Consider the following 23,439-nt stretch of genomic DNA (forward strand, 5'->3'; position numbering starts at 1 on the left):
ATGTTTATATTTTTATGAAATTCAAGTGTTATATATATATATTTTTGTTATATAATTATGTGAATCCGTGGTCCTAAACCGATCAAATCCGTATTTAAATGGATTGGTTCGGATTGATTCCATGATTTAAACGGATTGGATTGGTTCCAATTTTTCAGGAACCATAAATAACGAATTGGTCTTGATTTTACCCCAATCCGGTCCAATCCGGACCATGCTCACCCCTACGCTGAGTTACCTTTGGAAAAAAGGACCGACTGCCATCACCACTCTGTGTTCCGATACTTGTGCTTTTATATACGAAGCTGATCAGATATACAACTCGCCGGAGATTAGGGCATTCCGGTGATTTTCAAATTAGGGTTTTTTTTATTATTCGAAGACAATTCGCTTTGCTTTAATATGCGAATTGGGTTTTGGCTTCGGAGAGTTCGCTATGGAGGATTGGAGGCTGTTTAGGGAGGCGGGCTTGTTGGACGAGACGACAATGGAGAGGAAGGACCGAGCCGCGCTTGCCGAGAAGGTTTCGAAGCTCGAGAGAGAGGTTAAAACCAAATAAATGCTTTTCAATTTCTTGTGTATAATTGTTAATTTTTTATTTCGAAAATTATGCTTTAGGATAATTGTTTCTTAAGAGCGTGTCCGAACCTACACCTTTTCTTTCATTTTAATTTGATGAAAAAGTGCTAAAAAATAATCTCCAATCCTTTCACCAAATCGAAGGACTCATTTTTTTCATCAAACTGACAACGCATCAAATTTGAATTTGATGAAAAAAGGATTAAAGGATTGGAGTAGTTCATATCAAATCAAGTTTTTTTCCTCAAATTTGGAATCAAATTAGATGAAAAAATTGGTGAAGTCTTGGAGATGCTTTTAATGTTTTATATGAGAATTAGTAGATTATATTGAAAGGTTTCTCTGAATTCTCATGGGTGTTGTATTTTTGTAACTTAAGCTAGCTTCATAGCTCAAAACTGTGTAGTTGGAAATGTGGGATTAATATTATATGTGGAAATGCATATTTCTTTGGCAATCAAGTTGCAGGCATATTGCAATATGCAGACTTTGAATGTTGAAGCTTAAGTATTGTACATTTTATTGGTTTTAGTTTTGGGTATTTAAAACTTTGGGATTACTTATCAAAAACCAAAACAGTATTAAACCTTGGGACCTGTGGTGGTTTAGTGCTAGAAAAGAGAGGAAAAAGTCAGCAAGATAGTATTCTCAATTTCAGCATTTAAAGGTAATTGGAGCTGAGAACAAGCAAGATATAGAAATTTAGGGATTTTAATGATTTACTCCTTTTTCTTTTATATAAACCTGAGATTAAGGGAAGGAAATTGATAGCAATAGACATCATAATAGTAGTAGTGCCTGCACTGGTTCTAAATTGAAGGCTACAGAACAGAATGGAGGACCCAATTTGACAAAGCCACTTTGGTTTGGACTGACTTTTTGAGTCCTGGGACACTGCATGAACCCTCTGTTTGCTAATTCGAGGAATATTTGAAAAATCTCAGTTCCATCCTTTCCGACATTGCTTCATAATCTCTTGGAGTCTATGGCGGATAACTTACTACTTCCAACCTAGAAAGCACGGATACGATACGATACGATACGATACGATACGGATATGACGATCCAACAAAACCTAAAAAAGTAGGATACGGGTACGGCTAGGATACGTTTGTAAAAAATAAAAAATAAAAAAATTATTAGCAATGAGTTATACATAAGCTCAAGAATGTTGAGAAACCAAAGTAACTTTATAACGTAAAATACTAATCTTTAAGAATTAGATATTAATTTAAGCCAGTAGTTAGTTTAGTTTTTAAATTTTTAATATGTTTTGCAAATATTTCATTTCGATATCAAGTCTAATATGTTGATATTATAATATCAAAACAATTCACAACTTGACCCTATGTTTTTTCCTTTTGCACCAGTAAAAAATATTCTATACAAGTTGTTAGAATTTATCTCCACCTACCACCTCCACTATCACACACTCCACCTACCACCTCCACTTCACTCCTACACCTACTACCACATTTTCTTCTATATATAGGAATTGTAAATATAGCAATATCAATCAATCAAAATATCAATCAATAATAATACATCAGTTATTTTACATGGTATCAGAGCAAGGTTAAGAACCTATTCATTCAGCTTCACCGGCGGGCGGCAGCCTCGCCTTGGCCGTCCGCCGGACCTCTACACATACCAGACTATAACTTCATCTTCCTCTCTCTTACCTCTCTCTTACCTCTTGGCTCTCATCAGTGCCCCTATGACATCCAAGAATTTCTTCCTATCAGGAGCGAGTTTCATGGCAACCGTAAAACTTGAGCTGGCTAGCCAGCCATGCCATTTCGTCAGTGTCTTTCCGTAAGAATCACTGCAAGCTTGTGACATAGTCCAGTCCTGATGCTCCAGTAAGTTGCGGAACAATTCCACAAGAAAGTCCATGGCCCTTGTTAACCAAAGAAGACCATTGGTGCAGCTAGATGAAGCTTTTGCTGTCTTTGCTTCAATCTCTGCTTGGACCATGCTGTACAAGTGATTGAATTCTGATGGGTTGGACAAATACTTGTTTCAGCATCATCAGGAGCAGCAATACATCTCTCCCGCCGATGGAGTTGTTCCGGTGCAGGTCATCAACAACCTCCTTCATTGGTGGAAGGTCTACCTTGCTACGACGTAGACTACTCTGGATCTAAGCCTTTTTTGTACAATTTCAACTCTCATCAGTCTCTCAGCCATCTACAGATCCACATCCGCAACTCCACCACCAACTTTCGTATGCATTCCAGGCTTTCTAGAGCAAATTAAGTTCCCTCTCGGTTGCTGAACAATTTCCATACACCTCACGTGGTGAACAATTTCCCAACACACCATTCACACACACACTGTTTAGAGAGAGCCCACTTAACTTTCTTTTTCTTTTTTTTATTATTTTACTCTATCTTTTGAAAACCCACTTAACTTTCTTTTTCTTTTTTTTTTATTATTTTACTTCCTCTTTTTGACATGCAATCGAAACACCATTGATTTGCACTTGTCTCTCCTCTCTCTCTCTCTCTCTCTCACTTTACACCCACACCCACGTTACACTTTACTTTTATTTTAATATCTATATATTTTTTTAAACCAAAAAAAAAAAAAAAAAAAAGAAAAAAGAATAATCTCTATATCTACCATTATTCGTGAGCATCATTTTTTTCCCTTTCTCTTCTTTTTATTTTTTTATTTATTTTTTATATTCCACCTCTCAAAATGTTTTTCCTATCACCCATCCGGCGCACATGGTTCTGCGTTCCAAACAAAACAAAAAAAAAAAAAAAAAAAAAAAAAAAACAAAAACAAAAACAAAAACAAAAACAAAAACAAAAACAAAAACACAAAAAAAAAAAAAAAAAAAAACAAACAAACAGACGAAGATGACCTGCACACCAAACTCCTTTTATTCATGTCGGGGCTCACCCCGTTCACCATTTTACATAAAAAAAAAAAAAAAAAAAACAACACAAACAAAACAACACACCCACAGTGGGATTTTTCTTCTCTACTTTACTGCAGGTCTCTTCTTCTTGCCTCCGTCCTGAGCCGCTCTTGACGGTGCTGCCTCCGTATTTTCCACGCCGCCGAGCACGTTCACTCCCCCATACTCCTCCACTGGCGCATATGGAGGACCTCCAAATCGGAACATCACGGTGGCCTTCCGCTTCAGCTCCTTGTTTTCCGCTTTCAACACGCTTATCTCTGCTCGCGCATCCTTATACATGCGTTGGAGCAGAGCCAGTTGGGCGTTTAACTGTTGCACCTCATTTGTCCTGCTCTGCAGCCGGTGCGACAAATTTGTGACCGCAGTCATGGTTTCCACGCATGACTTCAAAGTATACTGATTAGCCTCCACATCCGACTGCACTGCCATTCTTTGCTCCACTGACCGCATCGGAAAGTTCAACGGGGCAAACTCCGGGGCGCTTGGTTGAGTTTCCAGTGCCACCGCACCAGTTCTCTCTCTCGTTGACTCGTTGAGGTTGGGAAAGAGGGTGAGCAGCCCGCGGGAAGACGATGAAGCCATTTTCTAGGCAACAGAGTGTTACACAGTATCTCTCTCAGAAATCTCTCTCAGAACACAGAGTGTTACAGAATCTCTCTCAGAACTCTCTCTCAGAATATCTCTCGCAGGTTTTTTGCCTCAGTCTCAGCCTCCGTCTTATAGCCGAGGCAGCCACGCGCCTCGCGCGCCTCTTGACGCCCGACAAACTGGCACGCCTTTTCATGGCACATCTTTTGATAAAGTGGGCACGCCTTTTGATGGCACGCCTTTTTATGGATTGGGCACACCTTTTGAGGGTGCGACTTTTTATGGGTCCGACAAGACTCTGTAAACTGTCTCGACATTGATTCCGGTTAGCTCCTTTATGGGTCCGACAAGACTCTGTAAACTGTCCCGACATAGATTCCGGTTAGTTTCTACAAGGGTCCGACAAGACTCTGTAAACTGTCCCGACATTGATTCCGGTTAGTTTCTACAAGGGTCCAGCAAGACTCCGTAAACTGTCACAACATTGTCTGCTACAACGGTCCGACATGACCCCATAAACTGTCTTCTACATCGGTCTGACACCGCCATCCAGTGTCCTCTACACCGTTATGACACCACCATACAGTGTCCTCTACAACGTTATGACACCCCCATACAGTGTCCTCTACAACGTTATGACACCACCATCCAGTGTCTTCACCAATGGTCTGACACGACCATACAGTGTCTCCTATCCTTTTTTATTTTTATGTATTTTCTTGTTTTGTAACTCTCTCCAAACTCAAGTTGGTTAGTTCCTATCCCCCTTGAGTTTGCGGGGGGCTGTTAGAATTTATCTCCACCTACCACCTCCACTATCACACACTCCACCTACCACCTCCACTTCACTCCTACACCTACTACCACATTTTCTTCTATATATAGGAATTGTAAATATAGCAATATCAATCAATCAAAATATCAATCAATAATAATACATCAGTTATTTTACAGTTTAGCTAAAAAAAAAAAAAAAAAAAAAAAAATGTGGTAGTAGGTGTAGGAGTGAAGTGGAGGTGGTAGGTGGAGTGTGTCATAGTGGAGGTGGTAGGTGGAGATAAATTCTAACACAAGTTTATTTGCTTATTTATTTATTGATATTTAATTTTACTATTGTTATATTATCTTATTAATCCTTATTTCTATGTAATTATAGGGGACATGCATGATACAATGAATATATGTCAATTTGATGAATTCTATTACTTTAGCTTACTATGTTATTTTTATAAAAAAATTAAGCAAAGTATTGTAATAATATTCTATTTATCCTTGCAATCTATACTATATATATAAGCAAATGTACTGGAGTATGAGAATTCTTCAAACTCTTAATACTAAATTTTTATGGATTCTCTCTCCTACGTGTCACTTCTCAAGTCTCTCTTCCCATAATTTTTAATCATTTGTCAATTATCTAAATCTCAAAAGCTAAAAAGATTATATATATTTAAATAAAATGATAAATATTTAAATATGAACAACAAAGAGGTAGAGATAAAAATATAAAATAAATAAAATAAAAAAATAACTATTCAAATTTCAACTACAAAACAATATAAAGAGTCAAATAAAAGATAAAAAAAATAACTATATAAAAAATATTACGAGTCAATTAATTATAAAAATAAAAAGTTAACTATTTATATATGAACAATTAAAAAAAATTTCCAAACTCTTAATACCAAATTCTTATGGATTCTCTCTCCTACGTGTCACTTCTCAAGTCTCCTCTCTCACTTTTCCTAATTTTTAATCATTTGTCAATTATCTAAATCTTAAAAACCAAAAGGATTATATATATTTAAATAAAATGATAAATATCTAAATATAAACAATAAAGAGGTAGAGATAAAAATATAAAATAAGTAAAATAAAATGATAACTATTCAAATTTCAACTACAAAACAATATAAAGAGTCAAATAAAAGATGAAAAAAATAACTAAATAAAAAATATTGCGAGTCAATTAATTATAAAAATAAAAAGTTAACTATTTATATATGAACAATAAAAAAAAATTAAATAAAAAAAAATATTACGAGTCAAATGATTTTTAAAATAAGAAGGTAATTATGTATATGTGAATAACAAATAAATATACATGAAAAAATATACAAAAATAAAAATATAGCTATTTAATGAAAATTCAAATAAAAGATAACAAAATATTTAAATAAAAAAAAAGAATAAGATTGGGATATAAATATCCCAAAAAGATGATAATTTTTTTAACCATCTATATTTATCTTTTGTTAGTTTGTTATAGAATTTCTATATATTTCAACTTAATCTTTTTAAAGTTTATCTTTAAATGGAACTTAATATTTTATCTTTTAAAATCATCAATTAGTTATCCATACAAATTTTAAACATGATAGAATTCCATATATATCTTTTGTTTAAGCATAATCTTTTCAATATAAAAATAAGTTCCTGCAAAATAAACCATGAACAGAAAATTAGGGGGGAAAACAATCAACATTGAGCCACTTCTGATCCCTTTTCGGTGCCTAAAAATCTTAAATATTTGCTTTTACATTTGAAATGTGTACTTGCATGAGTTTTTGCATTTGTAAGAAAGTGAGTTCATATAAATGGATATTTTTTTTAAAATTTTTTTTGGTTACAATCTGTATTTTTCCTTATTTCTTTCTTTTTGTTAATAATGTGTCATTTAATTGAGATTTTATTCTTTTTTTATATTTATAAAAGCACTGCTATTATCAATTTGTAACTCTCTCTCTTATTGATTATTTGTGTTTAATTTTTTTTTTTGTGTAGATGTTAGATTGAAAATGAAGAACACATCAAAATTTATTGGATATGGGTTATACTTTAAATGTATTCATCAGTTGATTTTTTATTGTTGATTATCCTGTTGAAGTAATTCATGATTAAATTTATTTTTAGTAACTTATTTCCTTTGAGAACTAAACCACAAATTTCTTCTTTTTAAAATTTTATTTATTTATTTATTTGGATTTAGAGTTTGAGCAAATGGACGATATCTCATATTTAAAATGTTAATTTTTTTTTGAATAATTTAAATATTTATATTCTTTAAGTTTGTCAATTCAAGTTTAAAACATTTTCAAACCTTTTTATTTTTTATTTTTTTATAATCATTCCAAACCTATTTGTGTTTAATGAATCAATATAACGAAAAAACAAATAGCATGTAAAAAATTTTTAACTACTAACTGAATATAATGAGAATTAAAATTAATTTTATTTTAATTTATTATATTATATGAGATGATTAATGTAATATCTACTATTGATTAAGCAAAATTAGTGTTACTTTTATTTAATATATTAGTCATTTTGATTAATTATAATATGCCTTTGTTAATCTACTTTTGGTTGTCTGAAGTAATTCTTAGACAAATTAGCTATTATATATGTGATGATTTATTAATGTATGATAGTTTTTTAAAATTTTCAATAATGTGAAATATTAAATATTTTTAATGATGTGAAGTAAAATTTATATACACAAACCAAATAAAAATATTAAGAAATATAAACAAATAGCAAATTTTTTTTTAGTAATTATTGACTTTCTAAAATCCTGTGCATCACATGGGTGACCACTAGTTATATTATATTATGATGTTATGCAAGAAATGATACAATTCTAATTTCGTAAAAGGAGTAATACATGGCTTGGAGCATTTTATACTTCAAAATTAATTAAGAAGTATCCAATAATATGTGACTTGAAGCATCCGATACTTCAAAACTAAGTATCCGATACTTCAAAATTAATTAAGAAGTATCCGATACTTTTAATAAGTATCTGATACGTGTCAGTAAGTATCCAAGGAGTATCGGTATTCGATAAGAATACGATACGGATACGTTTCCCTATTTGAAGTATCCGTGCTTCATAGCTTCTAACAAATAAAGTCACTAATAGTCATGTATAACCATTGATCGCATGTCGATCTCAAGTCGATCGTATGCTTCTGTAAATTTCAATTCTGAGCCAAGACTAACACTCAATCCACTGTGTAGGAGATAGACCGCCTGAATATGGGATCAATCTAAAACTTCGTGAAATCCGAGAAGGCCCAGTTTTTCTTAATAACTATTATTAAAACCTTTTAGAGATTCAATAAAACACTTGTTTCTAAGAACCTTTTTCACATGCAATCTAACATGTGTGCATGAATATACCTGGGCGGGTAACGGAGCGAAACTTGATTCGATTATGATGTGATGGTTTGGCACATAGAAATAACCAATCAAACCATATTCTATTACATTATTTCTTCATCTTTCAGTATGTGTATATACGTATGCCATGGTGTTTTAATTTATGTTTTGAATGTGTGTGTATATAGGGCTGGTGGTGTTCTTGATTTTGAACTTTGAGATCCTGGTTGAAGTTTCAGATTACTATTTGGAGCAATGCCAGTTATGTTTTCTGATTGACTATTAGTTTTTTTTTTCAACAGCTTTTTGATTACCAGTATAATATGGGGCTTCTACTTATTGAGAAGAAGGAATGGGTGTTGAAGTATGAAGAATTCAGAGAAGCACTAGTTGAGGCTCAGGAGTTCATCCAACATGAGCATGCATCACATTTATTTGCAATATCTGAAGCTGAGAAGCGAGAGGAGAATTTGAGGAAATCTTTAGGCAATGAAAATAAGGGTGTGGCTGATGTAAGATACTTCTTGCTACTTTGCCTTATAGTATGAAATGTCGTGGATGTTTGTGAAATATTTTTCATTATTTCTTACATACTCATGGTTTTAAGTGTCATTGATAATTGTAACATTGGTTTGATTATCTCTTGCATACCAGTGGTCTGAACATGCCATGGATCCAATGTTCAGTAACCTAGACCATTTAGCAAATTGGAAAAGAGATCGGTTCAAGGGTCATTGGTTCGACCCATTGGGTTAGCCAGAATCGAATTGTGATGTCATAATTATGCCATAAATACGTTAAAATTTATACATAAATATAAAAAATATAGGTAATAAAATTACAAAAACAATTACCAAAAAACCTAAATTTTTTTAAAAAAATTTCTTAAACATCCACCAATAATACAAAAATATAAAAGAAGAACCAATGCAAGTCTCAACCAAATTTGATGTCTCACTTTTATTTAAATAAAGTATATTTATTTATTTTGTTTAAACATTGTTTTATATATTGATTTTTTGAAAAAACTAACTTCAATAAACATGGTTTAAATTGTATATAGTTGCCCAAATATTAACAAATGTGTTAACAACTCAGTGGTTGTTGGGGCTGCCACTTGTTTGTTGGGTTGAATGTTCAAACCCCCTCCCCATCACATTTTTAAGAGGCAGCAGTGAAGACTGTTAAAGCAGCCAGTTGTGGTGAACCGGCTCTAGTTTGGACGGGTTACCGGTTCAACAGTTGGTTTGAATGGTTTAGCCAAATATAAACATAAACAATTTAGGTGGGTTGCCAGGAGCGGAACCAAGCCCGGTTGTCAGTTCAACCGGTTGAGGGCCGGTCTGGTTTTCAAAACCATGTCATAGATGCTTGTGGCTATCCCTTGCATCAAAATAGCCTTTTTATGTTCCATCCATTATTCTTTGACGTAGAGGAACCCTAGACAAATTATGGCAGTTTGTACCAAAAAAAGAAAATTTAAGACAGTAGTGTCTTCCATGGATGATGATGCGGTAGGTTTATACGTAGGATAGCTTGTAGATATATGGTTTCGAGATTAGCAACTTTGTGACTTTGACTAGTGAGAAACTAAACATAAAATAAGACTTGTTGACCTCTACTATGACTGGCTAAAAAATATAGCAATTATGGAAGTATCATTGTCTCAATAAGGAAAAAATCCAAAAAAACTCAGTTGAAATTGGTTAGTAACATAGTTCCTGTCACGACCCAAACCCGGCCCTATGGGTTTAGCACCGTAACCGGCCAGTAATCCGAGATTACCGAAGGCCTGCAGATACAGTAATACAGTAAAACAGAGTACAGGGCCTGGCGGAAGCCAATACAGTAAATAAATAGTGTCCATTGAGCTGTGACAGTCTGGATGCAAAAAGGCTTTTTATATATTCACGCATAAACAGTACAGAACAGTATGTACAATATTCACATCCATTTAACTAGGGACTCAACCCCTAGTAACAGTACAGAAAACATTCCGTCTGTACAACACAGTATACAAAATTAACAGTCACACAGTACAGGGACCTAATCCCTGTATAACAGTACAGTAAACAGTCAGTCTATACAAAACAGTGAAACAGTACAAAAAGGGGGAAAATTCTAAAACACCCCTAAGCCTTAACAGTAGGCTCGGAACCTCGCAGTGAGGCACAAAGGCTGGCTTGACAAAACTGGAGTAACCCTGACGCCTCTAGCTGCGGTCTGGTGCCTGTACACCTACATATATATATGAGCAGTGAGCTAAAGCCCAGTGAATAACATAAAGCGTAAAGAGGTTTAGAATGAATGTCCTTACAGTAATGAAAACAGTTCAGTTCAATCAGTAATTCAGTTGCTCAGTACAGTAAACAGTCATATGTGGTACATCCATTAGCATAACAGTAACAGTAGGTCTTAAAAGACCGAACAGTAATGATGGCCATCAGTCAGTAAACAGTAGTGGTTCCACGAGGGAACCGACAGAGATTTCTGTCACAGTAACAGTAAACAGTAGGTGCTAAGGATGCCACAATACAGTTCAGAATATAGGACATACATTCATTCAGTTAACAGTAATCAGTTCAGAAAACAGTACAGTTCAGTTGTTCAGAAGATAATCATTTGTGAACATATCTTTACACAATCGTTACTCACAGAGTTCTGGGCTACAGTATGCTAGAGCGTGTCTCCCAGTCGCCAACCCTACACAGTTAACAGATTGAACACACACTAAGCTACACAGTTGGGGAATATCATAACTTAATCCCTAATTTGCCTTGGTGTGTTCTACAACGATATCCTCATCTAAATGTCTTAAACTAGGCCTAAGAATGCCTAGGATGGGATGAGGATGCAAAAATACACTTAGAAAACATTTTGCAAAGTTTGCTGAAAATAGGAGCCTCGCTCGAGCGAGACCTTCTACGCTCGAGCGTAAGTCCAAAATCAAAGGCTTCGCTCGAGCGAGGAATCCTTCGCTCGAGCGGTCTGCAAAACAGTAAAAGTACTGGATGCTGAAATTCTACGCGCGATGGTCGCTCGATGGTCGCTCGAGCGGAGCCCTGGACAAAGGTGCTCGCTCGAGCGGGGAATCCTTCGCTCGAGCGAGGAAGCCAAATCTGGAATTTCCAGATTTGCCTCCCAAGCTCAAACCAAGCATTCAACCACTCCAAACTCGACCTCTTGGGCCCAAATTCTGGAAAACAACATTAAGTTCAATGTATAACAAGTTTCAAAGCTCAATTTATGAATTCAAGCCCCAAAGGTGAGTCAAATAGAACCATATTCAAACCCATTTTCAAAAATATGAAGAACATGCAAACATGCAAGGATTTAAACCAAATCAAAGCTTCAAAGCTTGTTCAAATGAGCTCATTCTTTTCAAAACAAGATGAAAACATGGTCTACTCTTACAACATGGACATGCATGTAACCATTTACCATGAATTCAACTCAAAACTCATTAATTCAACCATGCATGCAAGAAATGAGCTTCAATTCACCATTAATGACCCAAATCATGACTTAGTTCTACAATGAAGCATGAACCATGCAAGAACTAGTTCAATAGCATCAATAAGAAGATAAGATCCTTACCTAGAGCTTGAATTAGAAGACTAGGAGCTCAAATATGTAATCTATACTTCAATTCCTTCAATTCTCCAAGCAAAACCCACGGTAGAATTCAATTCCTCTCACTCTCTCTCCTCTCTTCCCTCTTGGTCGGCAATGAGAAGGAAAAGGCTGAGGAAATGTTTTGATTCAATGTGTGCAAGGCTCTAGCATCACTAGGTAGTGTGCCACTAAGGGTGGCAATATGGTAAATAAACCGAACTCTTTAATTGGCTTATTTTAATCTAATTTAATCATACCTAATCAATTTTCAGATACTTATACCATAAAATCACATTAAATATGAGGGTCACGTAACATCAATCGGTTTCAGATTCGGCCGCCGATAAGGCTTTCAAATAGCAGTTTAAACATATAAACATGAACAGATAATCAGACAATCAAACAGATAGAATGCAATTAACTAACATATACTCGGTCAAGTCAGTTTCCAATTTCAGTCAGTCAATTCAGTACTTTAATCAGTTCAATTATCAGTCAGTTATCAGTCATCATCAGTTCCGTTTAGCAGTAATCGGTGATTATCGGTAATCAATCAGTCCCTAATCAGTAAACAGTATGAGGGTTGTTACAGTCTCCCCTCCTTATAAAGAGTTTAGTCCTCTAAACTCGAGTTACCTTCATTCTGGAAGAAAACAGGATTCAGTGGAAACAGTTCAGGATATCGTTTAGCCATGTCATCTTCCCTTTCCCAAGTGGCATACACGCCACCATGGTTCTGCCAGTCAACTTTCACTAACGGGATCTCTTTGTTCCTCAGTTTCTTGATCCGTCGGTTTACAATCTGTATAGGCCGTTCCTCGTAAGTGTAGTCATCACTCAACACTACGTGGGTAGGCTCTATTACATGGAAGGGATCCCGGAGATAGTCTCTCAACATAGAAATGTGGAAGACGTTATGCATATGCTCCATTTCAGGAGGAAGCGCAACTTGATACGCCACCGGATTGATTTTCTCAATGATCTCGTATGGTCCGACGTATCTCGGTGCTAACTTGCCTTTGACTCCAAAACGAGTCTGGCCTTTCATTGGTGTCACTTTCACAAAAACGTGATCACCCACTTCATACTCTCTGTCCCGTCTTCTGACATCTGCATAACTTTTCTGTCTACTCTGTGCAGTTTTTAGTCTTTGCTGTATCAGTTTCACTTTCTCAGTTGTTTCATACACAATCTCGGGCCCAAGCAAAGGCCCATCTCCAACTTCTGCCCAGCAAATTGGAGATCTACATTTTCTGCCATACAATGCCTCAAAAGGCGCCATACCAATACTCGAATGGTAGCTGTTGTTGTAGGCGAATTCAGCTAAGGGCAAATGACTTTCCCAGTTTCCCTGAAAATCAAGGACACACATTCTCAGTAAATCCTCCAGAGTTTGGATGGTCCTTTCTGACTGTCCATCTGTCTGAGGATGATAGGCACTACTCAGCCTCAATTCAGTACCCAATGCAGTCTGTAGGCTTTGCCAAAACCTCGATGTAAACTTCGAATCCCTGTCAGAAACAATAGACACAGGCACTCCATGCAGTCTTACAATTTCATCAATATAGATAACAGCCAATTTGTCCGCATTATAGATTGTCTTGACAGGTAAGAAGTGAGCAGATTTGGCTAATCTATCAACAATAACCCAAATTGAATCCATACCTTTTCTGGAGCGAGGTAATCCAACGATAAAATCCATCGTGATATGCTCCCATTTCCACTCTGGTATGGGTAGGGGTTGCAATAGTCCGGCAGGTCGTTGATGTTCAGCTTTGACCTGTTGGCAATGAAGACATTTGGATACAAAATCAGCAATCTCTTTCTTCATTCCCGGCCACCAGAAATTCTGTTTCAGATCTTGGTACATTTTCGTATTCCCCGAATGGATAGACAATTTCGAATTGTGGCCTTCTTGCAGAACTCTTCTTTTCAGTTCAGTATCATTCGGTACACACAGTCTTTCTTGAAATTTCAGTACATTATTCTCACATTTGAATCCCGGTCTCGGTTTAGATTCTCTTTCTTCGATGATCTTTTTCAAGAAGTCATCCAGTTGCTGTTTCTCTTTAATCTCCTCGATCAGTGCCGGTTGAGCAGAAATAGCAGCTAAGATTCCACCTTGTTCTCTCAAAACAATTTCTATTTCAGATTTTTCAAGGTCACAAAGCAACTCTTTCTGTCCGGTAAGCAAACAGGCTAAGTTTCCAATCGATTTCCGGCTCAATGCATCGGCAACGGTATTGGCTTTTCCGGGATGGTACAATATCTGTAGGTCATAGTCTTTAATCAGTTCCAGCCATCTCCGCTGTCTCATATTCAGTTCTTTCTGTGTGAAGAAATACTTTAAACTCTTGTGGTCGGTGTATACTTCACATGTCACCCCGTACAGATAGTGACGCCAAATTTTCAGTGCAAATACTACTGCAGCAAGTTCCAGATCATGGGTCGGGTAATTCTTTTCATGTGGTCTCAGTTGTCGGGAAGCATAAGCTATAACCTTCCCATTCTGCATTAAAACACATCCCAAACCCTTATGAGAAGCATCACTAAATACAGTATAACCATCCGTACCTGAGGGTAAAGTCAAAACTGGTGCAGTCACAAGTCGAGTTTTCAACTCCTGGAAAGCAGATTCTCTTTGGTCAGTCCAGTCAAATGATGTCCCCTTTTGTGTTAACTGAGTCAATGGTAGAGCAATTTTGGAGAAATCTTTGACAAATCTTCTGTAATATCCAGCCAATCCCAAAAAGCTTCGGACTTCAGTCACATTTGTTGGTCTAGGCCAGTTCACCACAGCTTCAATTTTCTGCGGATCAACAGAAATTCCATCTTTGCTAACAACATGCCCCAAAAACATAACATGGTCAAGCCAAAATTCACATTTAGACAGTTTAGCATACAGTTTCTGTTCTCTTAAGGTTTGTAGGGCAAGTCTCAGATGATGTTCATGCTGTCCTATGCTTTTGGAGTAAATCAATATGTCATCGATAAATACAACAATAAAGTCATCAAGGTACGGTTTAAAAATTCTGTTCATGAGGTCCATAAAAGCAGCTGGTGCGTTTGTGACTCCAAAAGGCATAACTAGAAATTCATAATGTCCATACCTTGTTCTAAAAGCAGTTTTATCAATGTCTTCCGGTTTAACCTTCAGTTGATGATACCCCGATCTGAGATCAATCTTAGAAAACACTTGTGCACCCTGTAACTGATCAAATAAATCATCAATGCGTGGCAATGGGTATTTGTTCTTTACAGTTACCTTATTCAGTTCACGGTAGTCGATGCACAGTCTCAGCGAGCCATCTTTCTTCTTGACAAACAAAACAGGAGCACCCCATGGCGAAGTGCTAGGTCTGATGAACTTTTTATCTAACAGTTCTTGCAATTGCACTTTCAGTTCCTTCAGTTCAGTTGGAGCCATTCTGTAAGGAGCTTTAGAAACTGGTTGTGTTCCGGGAATCACGTCAACGGTAAATTCAATCTCCCTATCAGTCAAATCTCCTGGAAGATTATCTGGAAAAACATCTGGAAATTCTCCGACTATAGGAATACAATTCACATCAGTTTTAATGCTACCATCAGTAGGCACAGTCAGTACAGAACACAGATATCCTTTACACCCCTTCCTAATTAATTTAACAGCTTTTACTGACGAAATCAAATACGGAGGAGGTACTACTCCACTCCCATTAAACACAAATTCAGGTAGACCAGGTGGACGGAAAACAACTTGCTTGGTCACACAGTCAATAGTGGCATGATATTTTTGTAACCAATCCATCCCCAATATTACGTCAAAATGGTCAATGTTCAATGGCAGTAAATCAATAAACAGATGCATATCCCCAACAATAATTTCACATGCGGGGTACATATAAGCACATGCCATGGATCCCCCTACGGGTGATGATACGGCTAGCAGATAGTTCATGGGTTCTAAGGGTCTATTCAATTTCCGTGAGAAAGCATGCGATACATAAGAATGCGTAGACCCCGAATCAATTAATACATATGCATTTTGTGCACAAATAGAGAGAATACCTGACACAACGGTCTCGGTATTCTGCACATCTCCCGGTACTAGTGCGAACACTCGGCCTTGCCTCACAGGCTCTTTCCCGGTAACTCTGGGGTTAGGCTTTGGTGGAGCATTTGATGCTGCTGCGCTTGGTGCAGCTTTACCACTGGCTTGTGGAGCAGAGGGGCAGTCTTTAACCATGTGGCCCACCTTGCCACACCTGTAACAGGCTCCAGATATTCTGTAGCAGACTCCCTTGTGCTTCCTGCCACACTCAGGACAGGGTGGTATGAATCCACTCCCTTGACTGGGGCTAGTTGTCGACCCCGTATTCTGTTTCTTGTTGGCTGGGTTGTGCTTGCCTTTCTTAAATTTGAAACCCTGCCTTTTACCATGCCATTCAGTTGTTGGTGTTTCAGATTGTTTCACTGCTGCAATGTTCGACTCGGCCATCAATGCCCGGTCGAGAACACCCACAAAAGTCGGTAGTTTCAAGACATTTATTCGATCAAGGATCGCAACATTAAGGCCACCTTCGAATTTCCTGGCCTTCTTATATTCAGTATCCACCATATGCGGTGCATATCTAGCAAGCTCAGTAAATTTGGTTTCATATTCTGCAACGGACATTGTGCCCTGCTTCAACTGTTCAAATTCAGTCACTTTCCTATCCCTAACACACTGAGGGAAGTACTTTTCAAAGAAGGACTCCTTGAACTGAGCCCAAGTCATAACAATGTTTGTTTCGCGGATTAACATCCACCACCTTCTAGCCTCTTCTTGTAGGGTGAAGGTAGCTAACAGTACTTTGTTCGCTTCTGAGCACGGAAACACTTCAAATAATTTCTCTGTTTCCAGAACCCAAGCTTCAGCCTTTAACGGTTCGAGGCCTCCCTGAAAGGATGGCGGTTTCATCTTGCTGAATTTATGGGTGAGAGCAATAATATCCCCATCATCCACATTCACATTAGGTTTCGGCTGTACCGGAGGAGGAGGAGGTGGTGGGGGCTGTTGGTTCTGTTGTTGTTCCAGTCTAGCAGTTATCAGTTCTATCATTCTTTCCATTCTTTCCATTCTTGCCTCAGTAGATGAGGACTCAGGTTCATTTGCATTGTCCATTTCACTATAAGCAGTTATTTGTTTACCAGTTTAACACATTAACAGATATTCAGTCATAACATAACCACACACTTATCATGCTCATGAGATGCCCTAATCACTTTTCTAGGACACCCTATAGCTCATTTGGACACGTGTGTGCGGTATAACTCGTGGTAAGTATCGCTCTGATACCACTCTGTCACGACCCAAACCCGGCCCTATGGGTTTAGCACCGTAACCGGCCAGTAATCCGAGATTACCGAAGGCCTGCAGATACAGTAATACAGTAAAACAGAGTACAGGGCCTGGCGGAAGCCAATACAGTAAATAAATAGTGTCCATTGAGCTGTGACAGTCTGGATGCAAAAAGGCTTTTTATATATTCACGCATAAACAGTACAGAACAGTATGTACAATATTCACATCCATTTAACTAGGGACTCAACCCCTAGTAACAGTACAGAAAACATTCCGTCTGTACAACACAGTATACAAAATTAACAGTCACACAGTACAGGGACCTAATCCCTGTATAACAGTACAGTAAACAGTCAGTCTATACAAAACAGTGAAACAGTACAAAAAGGGGGAAAATTCTAAAACACCCCTAAGCCTTAACAGTAGGCTCGGAACCTCGCAGTGAGGCACAAAGGCTGGCTTGACAAAACTGGAGTAACCCTGACGCCTCTAGCTGCGGTCTGGTGCCTGTACACCTACATATATATATGAGCAGTGAGCTAAAGCCCAGTGAATAACATAAAGCGTAAAGAGGTTTAGAATGAATGTCCTTACAGTAATGAAAACAGTTCAGTTCAATCAGTAATTCAGTTGCTCAGTACAGTAAACAGTCATATGTGGTACATCCATTAGCATAACAGTAACAGTAGGTCTTAAAAGACCGAACAGTAATGATGGCCATCAGTCAGTAAACAGTAGTGGTTCCACGAGGGAACCGACAGAGATTTCTGTCACAGTAACAGTAAACAGTAGGTGCTAAGGATGCCACAATACAGTTCAGAATATAGGACATACATTCATTCAGTTAACAGTAATCAGTTCAGAAAACAGTACAGTTCAGTTGTTCAGAAGATAATCATTTGTGAACATATCTTTACACAATCGTTACTCACAGAGTTCTGGGCTACAGTATGCTAGAGCGTGTCTCCCAGTCGCCAACCCTACACAGTTAACAGATTGAACACACACTAAGCTACACAGTTGGGGAATATCATAACTTAATCCCTAATTTGCCTTGGTGTGTTCTACAACGATATCCTCATCTAAATGTCTTAAACTAGGCCTAAGAATGCCTAGGATGGGATGAGGATGCAAAAATACACTTAGAAAACATTTTGCAAAGTTTGCTGAAAATAGGAGCCTCGCTCGAGCGAGACCTTCTACGCTCGAGCGTAAGTCCAAAATCAAAGGCTTCGCTCGAGCGAGGAATCCTTCGCTCGAGCGGTCTGCAAAACAGTAAAAGTACTGGATGCTGAAATTCTACGCGCGATGGTCGCTCGATGGTCGCTCGAGCGGAGCCCTGGACAAAGGTGCTCGCTCGAGCGGGGAATCCTTCGCTCGAGCGAGGAAGCCAAATCTGGAATTTCCAGATTTGCCTCCCAAGCTCAAACCAAGCATTCAACCACTCCAAACTCGACCTCTTGGGCCCAAATTCTGGAAAACAACATTAAGTTCAATGTATAACAAGTTTCAAAGCTCAATTTATGAATTCAAGCCCCAAAGGTGAGTCAAATAGAACCATATTCAAACCCATTTTCAAAAATATGAAGAACATGCAAACATGCAAGGATTTAAACCAAATCAAAGCTTCAAAGCTTGTTCAAATGAGCTCATTCTTTTCAAAACAAGATGAAAACATGGTCTACTCTTACAACATGGACATGCATGTAACCATTTACCATGAATTCAACTCAAAACTCATTAATTCAACCATGCATGCAAGAAATGAGCTTCAATTCACCATTAATGACCCAAATCATGACTTAGTTCTACAATGAAGCATGAACCATGCAAGAACTAGTTCAATAGCATCAATAAGAAGATAAGATCCTTACCTAGAGCTTGAATTAGAAGACTAGGAGCTCAAATATGTAATCTATACTTCAATTCCTTCAATTCTCCAAGCAAAACCCACGGTAGAATTCAATTCCTCTCACTCTCTCTCCTCTCTTCCCTCTTGGTCGGCAATGAGAAGGAAAAGGCTGAGGAAATGTTTTGATTCAATGTGTGCAAGGCTCTAGCATCACTAGGTAGTGTGCCACTAAGGGTGGCAATATGGTAAATAAACCGAACTCTTTAATTGGCTTATTTTAATCTAATTTAATCATACCTAATCAATTTTCAGATACTTATACCATAAAATCACATTAAATATGAGGGTCACGTAACATCAATCGGTTTCAGATTCGGCCGCCGATAAGGCTTTCAAATAGCAGTTTAAACATATAAACATGAACAGATAATCAGACAATCAAACAGATAGAATGCAATTAACTAACATATACTCGGTCAAGTCAGTTTCCAATTTCAGTCAGTCAGTTCAGTACTTTAATCAGTTCAATTATCAGTCAGTTATCAGTCATCATCAGTTCCGTTTAGCAGTAATCGGTGATTATCGGTAATCAATCAGTCCCTAATCAGTAAACAGTATGAGGGTTGTTACAGTTCCTTAGTAAGACTCAATTGAAGTGTAGAATATAAGACATTAGGGTTATGGTTAGGATAGAAGGAGAGAGAAAGAAGAAAAGAAGGAGAATTAGACAAACAGGTATTGGGTGTGTAACAAACTCTCCAACTGGGCACATATTAAAATAATTAAAGATGATATCATGACAATAGTACTTTCAACATAATAACATAAAACTCGCTAATATTCTAACACTCTCCCTCAAGATGGAGCATATAGATCAAACATACCCAACTTGGCAATCTTTTGTCAGCTGTGGCACATAAAGCTTCTTGATGTTCTGATATATCATCTTCTTGGCAGAAATTATTTATTCTGTGTAGTTCATCTGCTGGAGTGAAGTGCTCTCAGTTTTTGGTGCTAGTTCCTGCAACTTCATTCGATTAATGCAGGCATGTTACAAGCACATTGGTATCATTTTTTTGGTGTCTGGGTGTCATGTGCACTTCCCAATAGCTTGGTTTGTTGACACTTTTGGGCGCTACCTTCTCTGTTTTGTCATATATATGATATATGCGGATATTATGGCTAATATGTCTTCCATGCAGCTTGAGAATGCATTACGGGAAATGTGTGCAGAGCATGCACAAATCAAGCTCACATCTGAGACTAAGTTAGCTGATGCAAATGCTTTGGTTGCTGGAATTGAGGATAAATCATTGGAGGTGGAGAAAAAGTTGCATGCTGCTGATGCAAAGCTTGCTGAGGTAAGCAGAAAGAGTTCAGAGTTGGAGAGGAAATTGCAAGAGCTGGAGGCTCGTGAAAGTTTGCTTAGGAGGGAGCGCCTATCCTTTAACACAAAGCATGATCTAACTCAACTTTCATGTCAATGAATTGTGATTGCGTTTTTTCTCGTGTTTTAGAATTTTTGATGAGAAGCACATGAGACAACTTTTTATAAAGAAAAACAAGATTTGCGAGAATGGGAGAGGAACCTGCAGGGAACCGAAGAGATGCTATGTGAGAATCGGAGAATCATCAATCAGAGAGAGGAAAAGGCAAATGAAATGGACAGGACTCTCAAGCAGAAAGAGAAGGTACTTGAAGAAGAACAGAAGAAGATTGAATTGACCAGCGGAACTTTGAAGAAGAAAGAAGAAGATATGGACATTAGACTATTGGATTTAGTTGCAAAAGAGGAAGTGAGCTTCTGATCTATGTTAGTTGTTTTATATAAAATTGATGAAGACATCGATGGTATTTTGACAGAATGCTCTACGTTAGTTGTCTGATTGGATTGCAGAATGCTGAAACCGTTAGAAGCAGCCTGGAGATTAAAGAGAAGGAATTACTTGTTTTGACAGAAAAGCTTAGTGCCAGCGAAAGAGTTGAGTTGCAACACCTAATATTTCACGGCTGAGACCACATGTTACGTGCACGTTCTTGACCTTATGAAATTCTTTTCCCATGCATTCATATACCCTTTTTATTTTTTATTTTTGGATAAAGCATTCAATGATCTTCCACTTTCCTCTATTTGTTGTTAGTTTTTTATGAAAATTACTCTCATATTGCCTAAAGGCACACTGCTTGAGAAGAGAGACAAAACATGCTAACTGGGTGAAATGGGGTGTGAATTATGAAGTCGAATTTTGGTTTTTCATCCCCTTGTCTTCTTATCTGTTTCTTCAAGTAGCGAGCAGTGTTCCATAGAAGACACTAACCTAAGCTTTGCACATGATTCAACCTGCCTTACATAGATCCATTGCTTTCTCATGAATTTTACTTACTAGACACCCATTATTTAGGTTGCACTTATGATTTGCAATGTATAAATATAGTTTTTAGCTTCACTAGGCCTTTCCTTTCACTTTTGTATCTTTTCTACATTTTAGATCAGGTTTGGATGAACTTATTTATTAGACAGATAGGATATTGATTTTCGATCATATTAGAAGGGAGTCCGTTAGTCAAATTCTATAGAATACAATAAGTATGTCCGCATGTTAAAAAGGAAATGATTTGTGGTCACCTACTCTATCGCTTCTAGTTCTATACATTTCCATTCCATCTATGTATTTATTTTTACTGATTTGTGTTCATCTCAATGGTTTATATTGCATTGAATAGTCTCTTTTTTTTTTTTGTTCATATGATTAGCTGCCAGAGTTCTGTATTTCATTCATAAGTCAGCATTGGTATGATTGATATTTGAAAACAACTTGGATGATTTGGAAATGGAAGAAAGGAGGAAATCTTTTGATGATGAAATAAGAAGCAAGGCAGAAGCAGTGCACCAAAAGGAAGCAGAAATCAACCACATGGAGAAAAAACTGGAAAAACAAGGGCACGAATTGGAAATGAAATCAGAGAGACTAAAGGAGAAAGAGAAGGACCTTGAAGCAAAGTTAAAAACTTTGAATGAGAAGGAAAAATTTATCAAAGCCAAGGAGAAAAGGTTGGAGATTGAAAAGAAACAAATGCTTTGTGATAACATAAGTCTGCATACTGTCAAAGATGAGCTTGAGAAGTTAAGGGCTGACATTAGCCGACACGAACTGCAGATACATAAAGAGAGGGAAAAACTCAGAATTACTGAAGAAGAGAAGGCTGAACATCTCCGTTTGCAGTTGGAGCTGAAAGAGGATATACAGACTTGTAGACTTCAGAATGAGTTGCTTTTGAAGGAAGGTGAGGATCTGAAGCAGGATAGAAATAATTTTGAGAAAGAGTGGGAAGCATTGGATGACAAGTGAGCTTCAATTACTAAAGAGTTAAGGGAAATTGATGGAGAAAAAGAGAAGGTAGAAAAATTGCAACATTCTGAAGAAGAACAATTGCAAAAGGAGAGACTTGCGATGCAGGATTATGTTAGAATTTACCATCACCTACCACCACTACCACCTCACCTACTCCACTAAACCTAACCCACTACACCACTACCACCTCACCTACTCCACTAAACCTAACCCACTACACCACTATCACCATCCACTACACACCATCCACTACACCTACATCTATATAAGGAACCATTTGTAATAGACAGAAAAAAATCAACACACAATCAATCAATAATACATGAATTTTATCATGGTATCAAAGCAGGTTTAGAACCTAATACTTTCGCTTCACCGGCGGGCGGCAACCTCACCCTAGCCGTCCGCCGGATCTCAACCTATTCCGTTTATTTTCTACGCATACCTTTCCGCCATTGCCCTACCTCATCTTCGACGACATCGACAAATACTCCGTACCTGGATTTGGCCTTGAAATGGTCCTGTAATTCAGACCTCGCCATGCGAATCTCATCGAGAAGACCCGGAATCAAGAACTCCTCGGAATCGGACTGTACCTTCGTTGTGAGTAGCGGACGAGCCCAAGCAACAAGATTTTCTTGACCTGGTGGCTGTGACAAGTCCACGGGCTTTCTTCCCGTTAGGAGCTCAAGGAGGACTACACCGTCAGCGAGGTCGACAGTCCATGGGAAGAACATGGGAAGAACATGTCGGAGACTATGCAGTCAGGCGGATTGTCCCTAATGAATTCTTCGATCTGATTTTGGAGCAAAACGATGGCGTAACCGAGTTTGGCCATGAGTTTGGTCGCAGTCCCTCCATCGTCGTCGATGTCGTCTTCGATCTCCCTCCTCCGCCGTTGTCACTCTGACACGCCGGTCGCCTCTCTCACCTCCTCCACCACCCGCAGAGCTCTCACACATACAGCTTTCTCTCCCTCGGCTATCCGGCCGCACCACCCACCAAAGCTTCGGGCAGCTGAAACCTCTCCCTCGTT

At 37.8% G+C, this 23,439-nt stretch overlaps 1 protein-coding gene across 12 annotated transcripts; it reads left to right on the forward strand.

Annotated features, from left to right (window-relative positions):
* Positions 1 to 223: 223 nt before the first annotated feature.
* Positions 224 to 22,415, forward strand: LOC114302691 (protein CROWDED NUCLEI 2). Of its 12 annotated transcripts, none has more exons than XM_082870974.1 (6): positions 224 to 544; positions 8,563 to 8,772; positions 20,253 to 20,411; positions 20,568 to 20,846; positions 20,929 to 21,031; positions 21,805 to 22,415. In XM_082870974.1, exons 1-4 carry the CDS (start codon positions 437 to 439, stop codon positions 20,574 to 20,576), a joined length of 486 nt encoding a protein of 161 aa, XP_082727100.1. In that variant the 5' UTR covers positions 224 to 436; the 3' UTR covers positions 20,577 to 20,846; positions 20,929 to 21,031; positions 21,805 to 22,415. The 12 variants fall into 12 exon arrangements, with proteins under 12 accessions (XP_082727100.1, XP_082727103.1, XP_082727102.1 ...); XM_082870977.1 differs by having other exon boundaries at positions 20,948 to 21,072; XM_082870976.1 differs by having other exon boundaries at positions 20,948 to 21,031.
* Positions 22,416 to 23,439: the final 1,024 nt, after the last annotated feature.

The sequence above is a fragment of the Camellia sinensis genome, chromosome 5, assembly GCF_055761805.1.
Source record: "Camellia sinensis isolate YWXY chromosome 5, ASM5576180v1, whole genome shotgun sequence".
NCBI classification, from domain to species: Eukaryota; Viridiplantae; Streptophyta; class Magnoliopsida; order Ericales; family Theaceae; genus Camellia; species Camellia sinensis.

What these genes read in the sequence shown, in the direction of transcription:
- LOC114302691 (XM_082870971.1), top strand. Translation starts at nt 437, where the DNA reads ATGGAGGATTGGAGGCTGTTTAGGGAGGCGGGCTTGTTGGACGAGACG. An exon ending in TTTCGAAGCTCGAGAGAGAG is followed by an intron (nt 545 to 8,562) that starts GTTAAAACCAAA and finishes TTTTTTCAACAG; the next exon opens with CTTTTTGATTACCAGTATAA. An exon ending in AAAATAAGGGTGTGGCTGAT is followed by an intron (nt 8,773 to 20,252) that starts GTAAGATACTTC and finishes TCTTCCATGCAG; the next exon opens with CTTGAGAATGCATTACGGGA.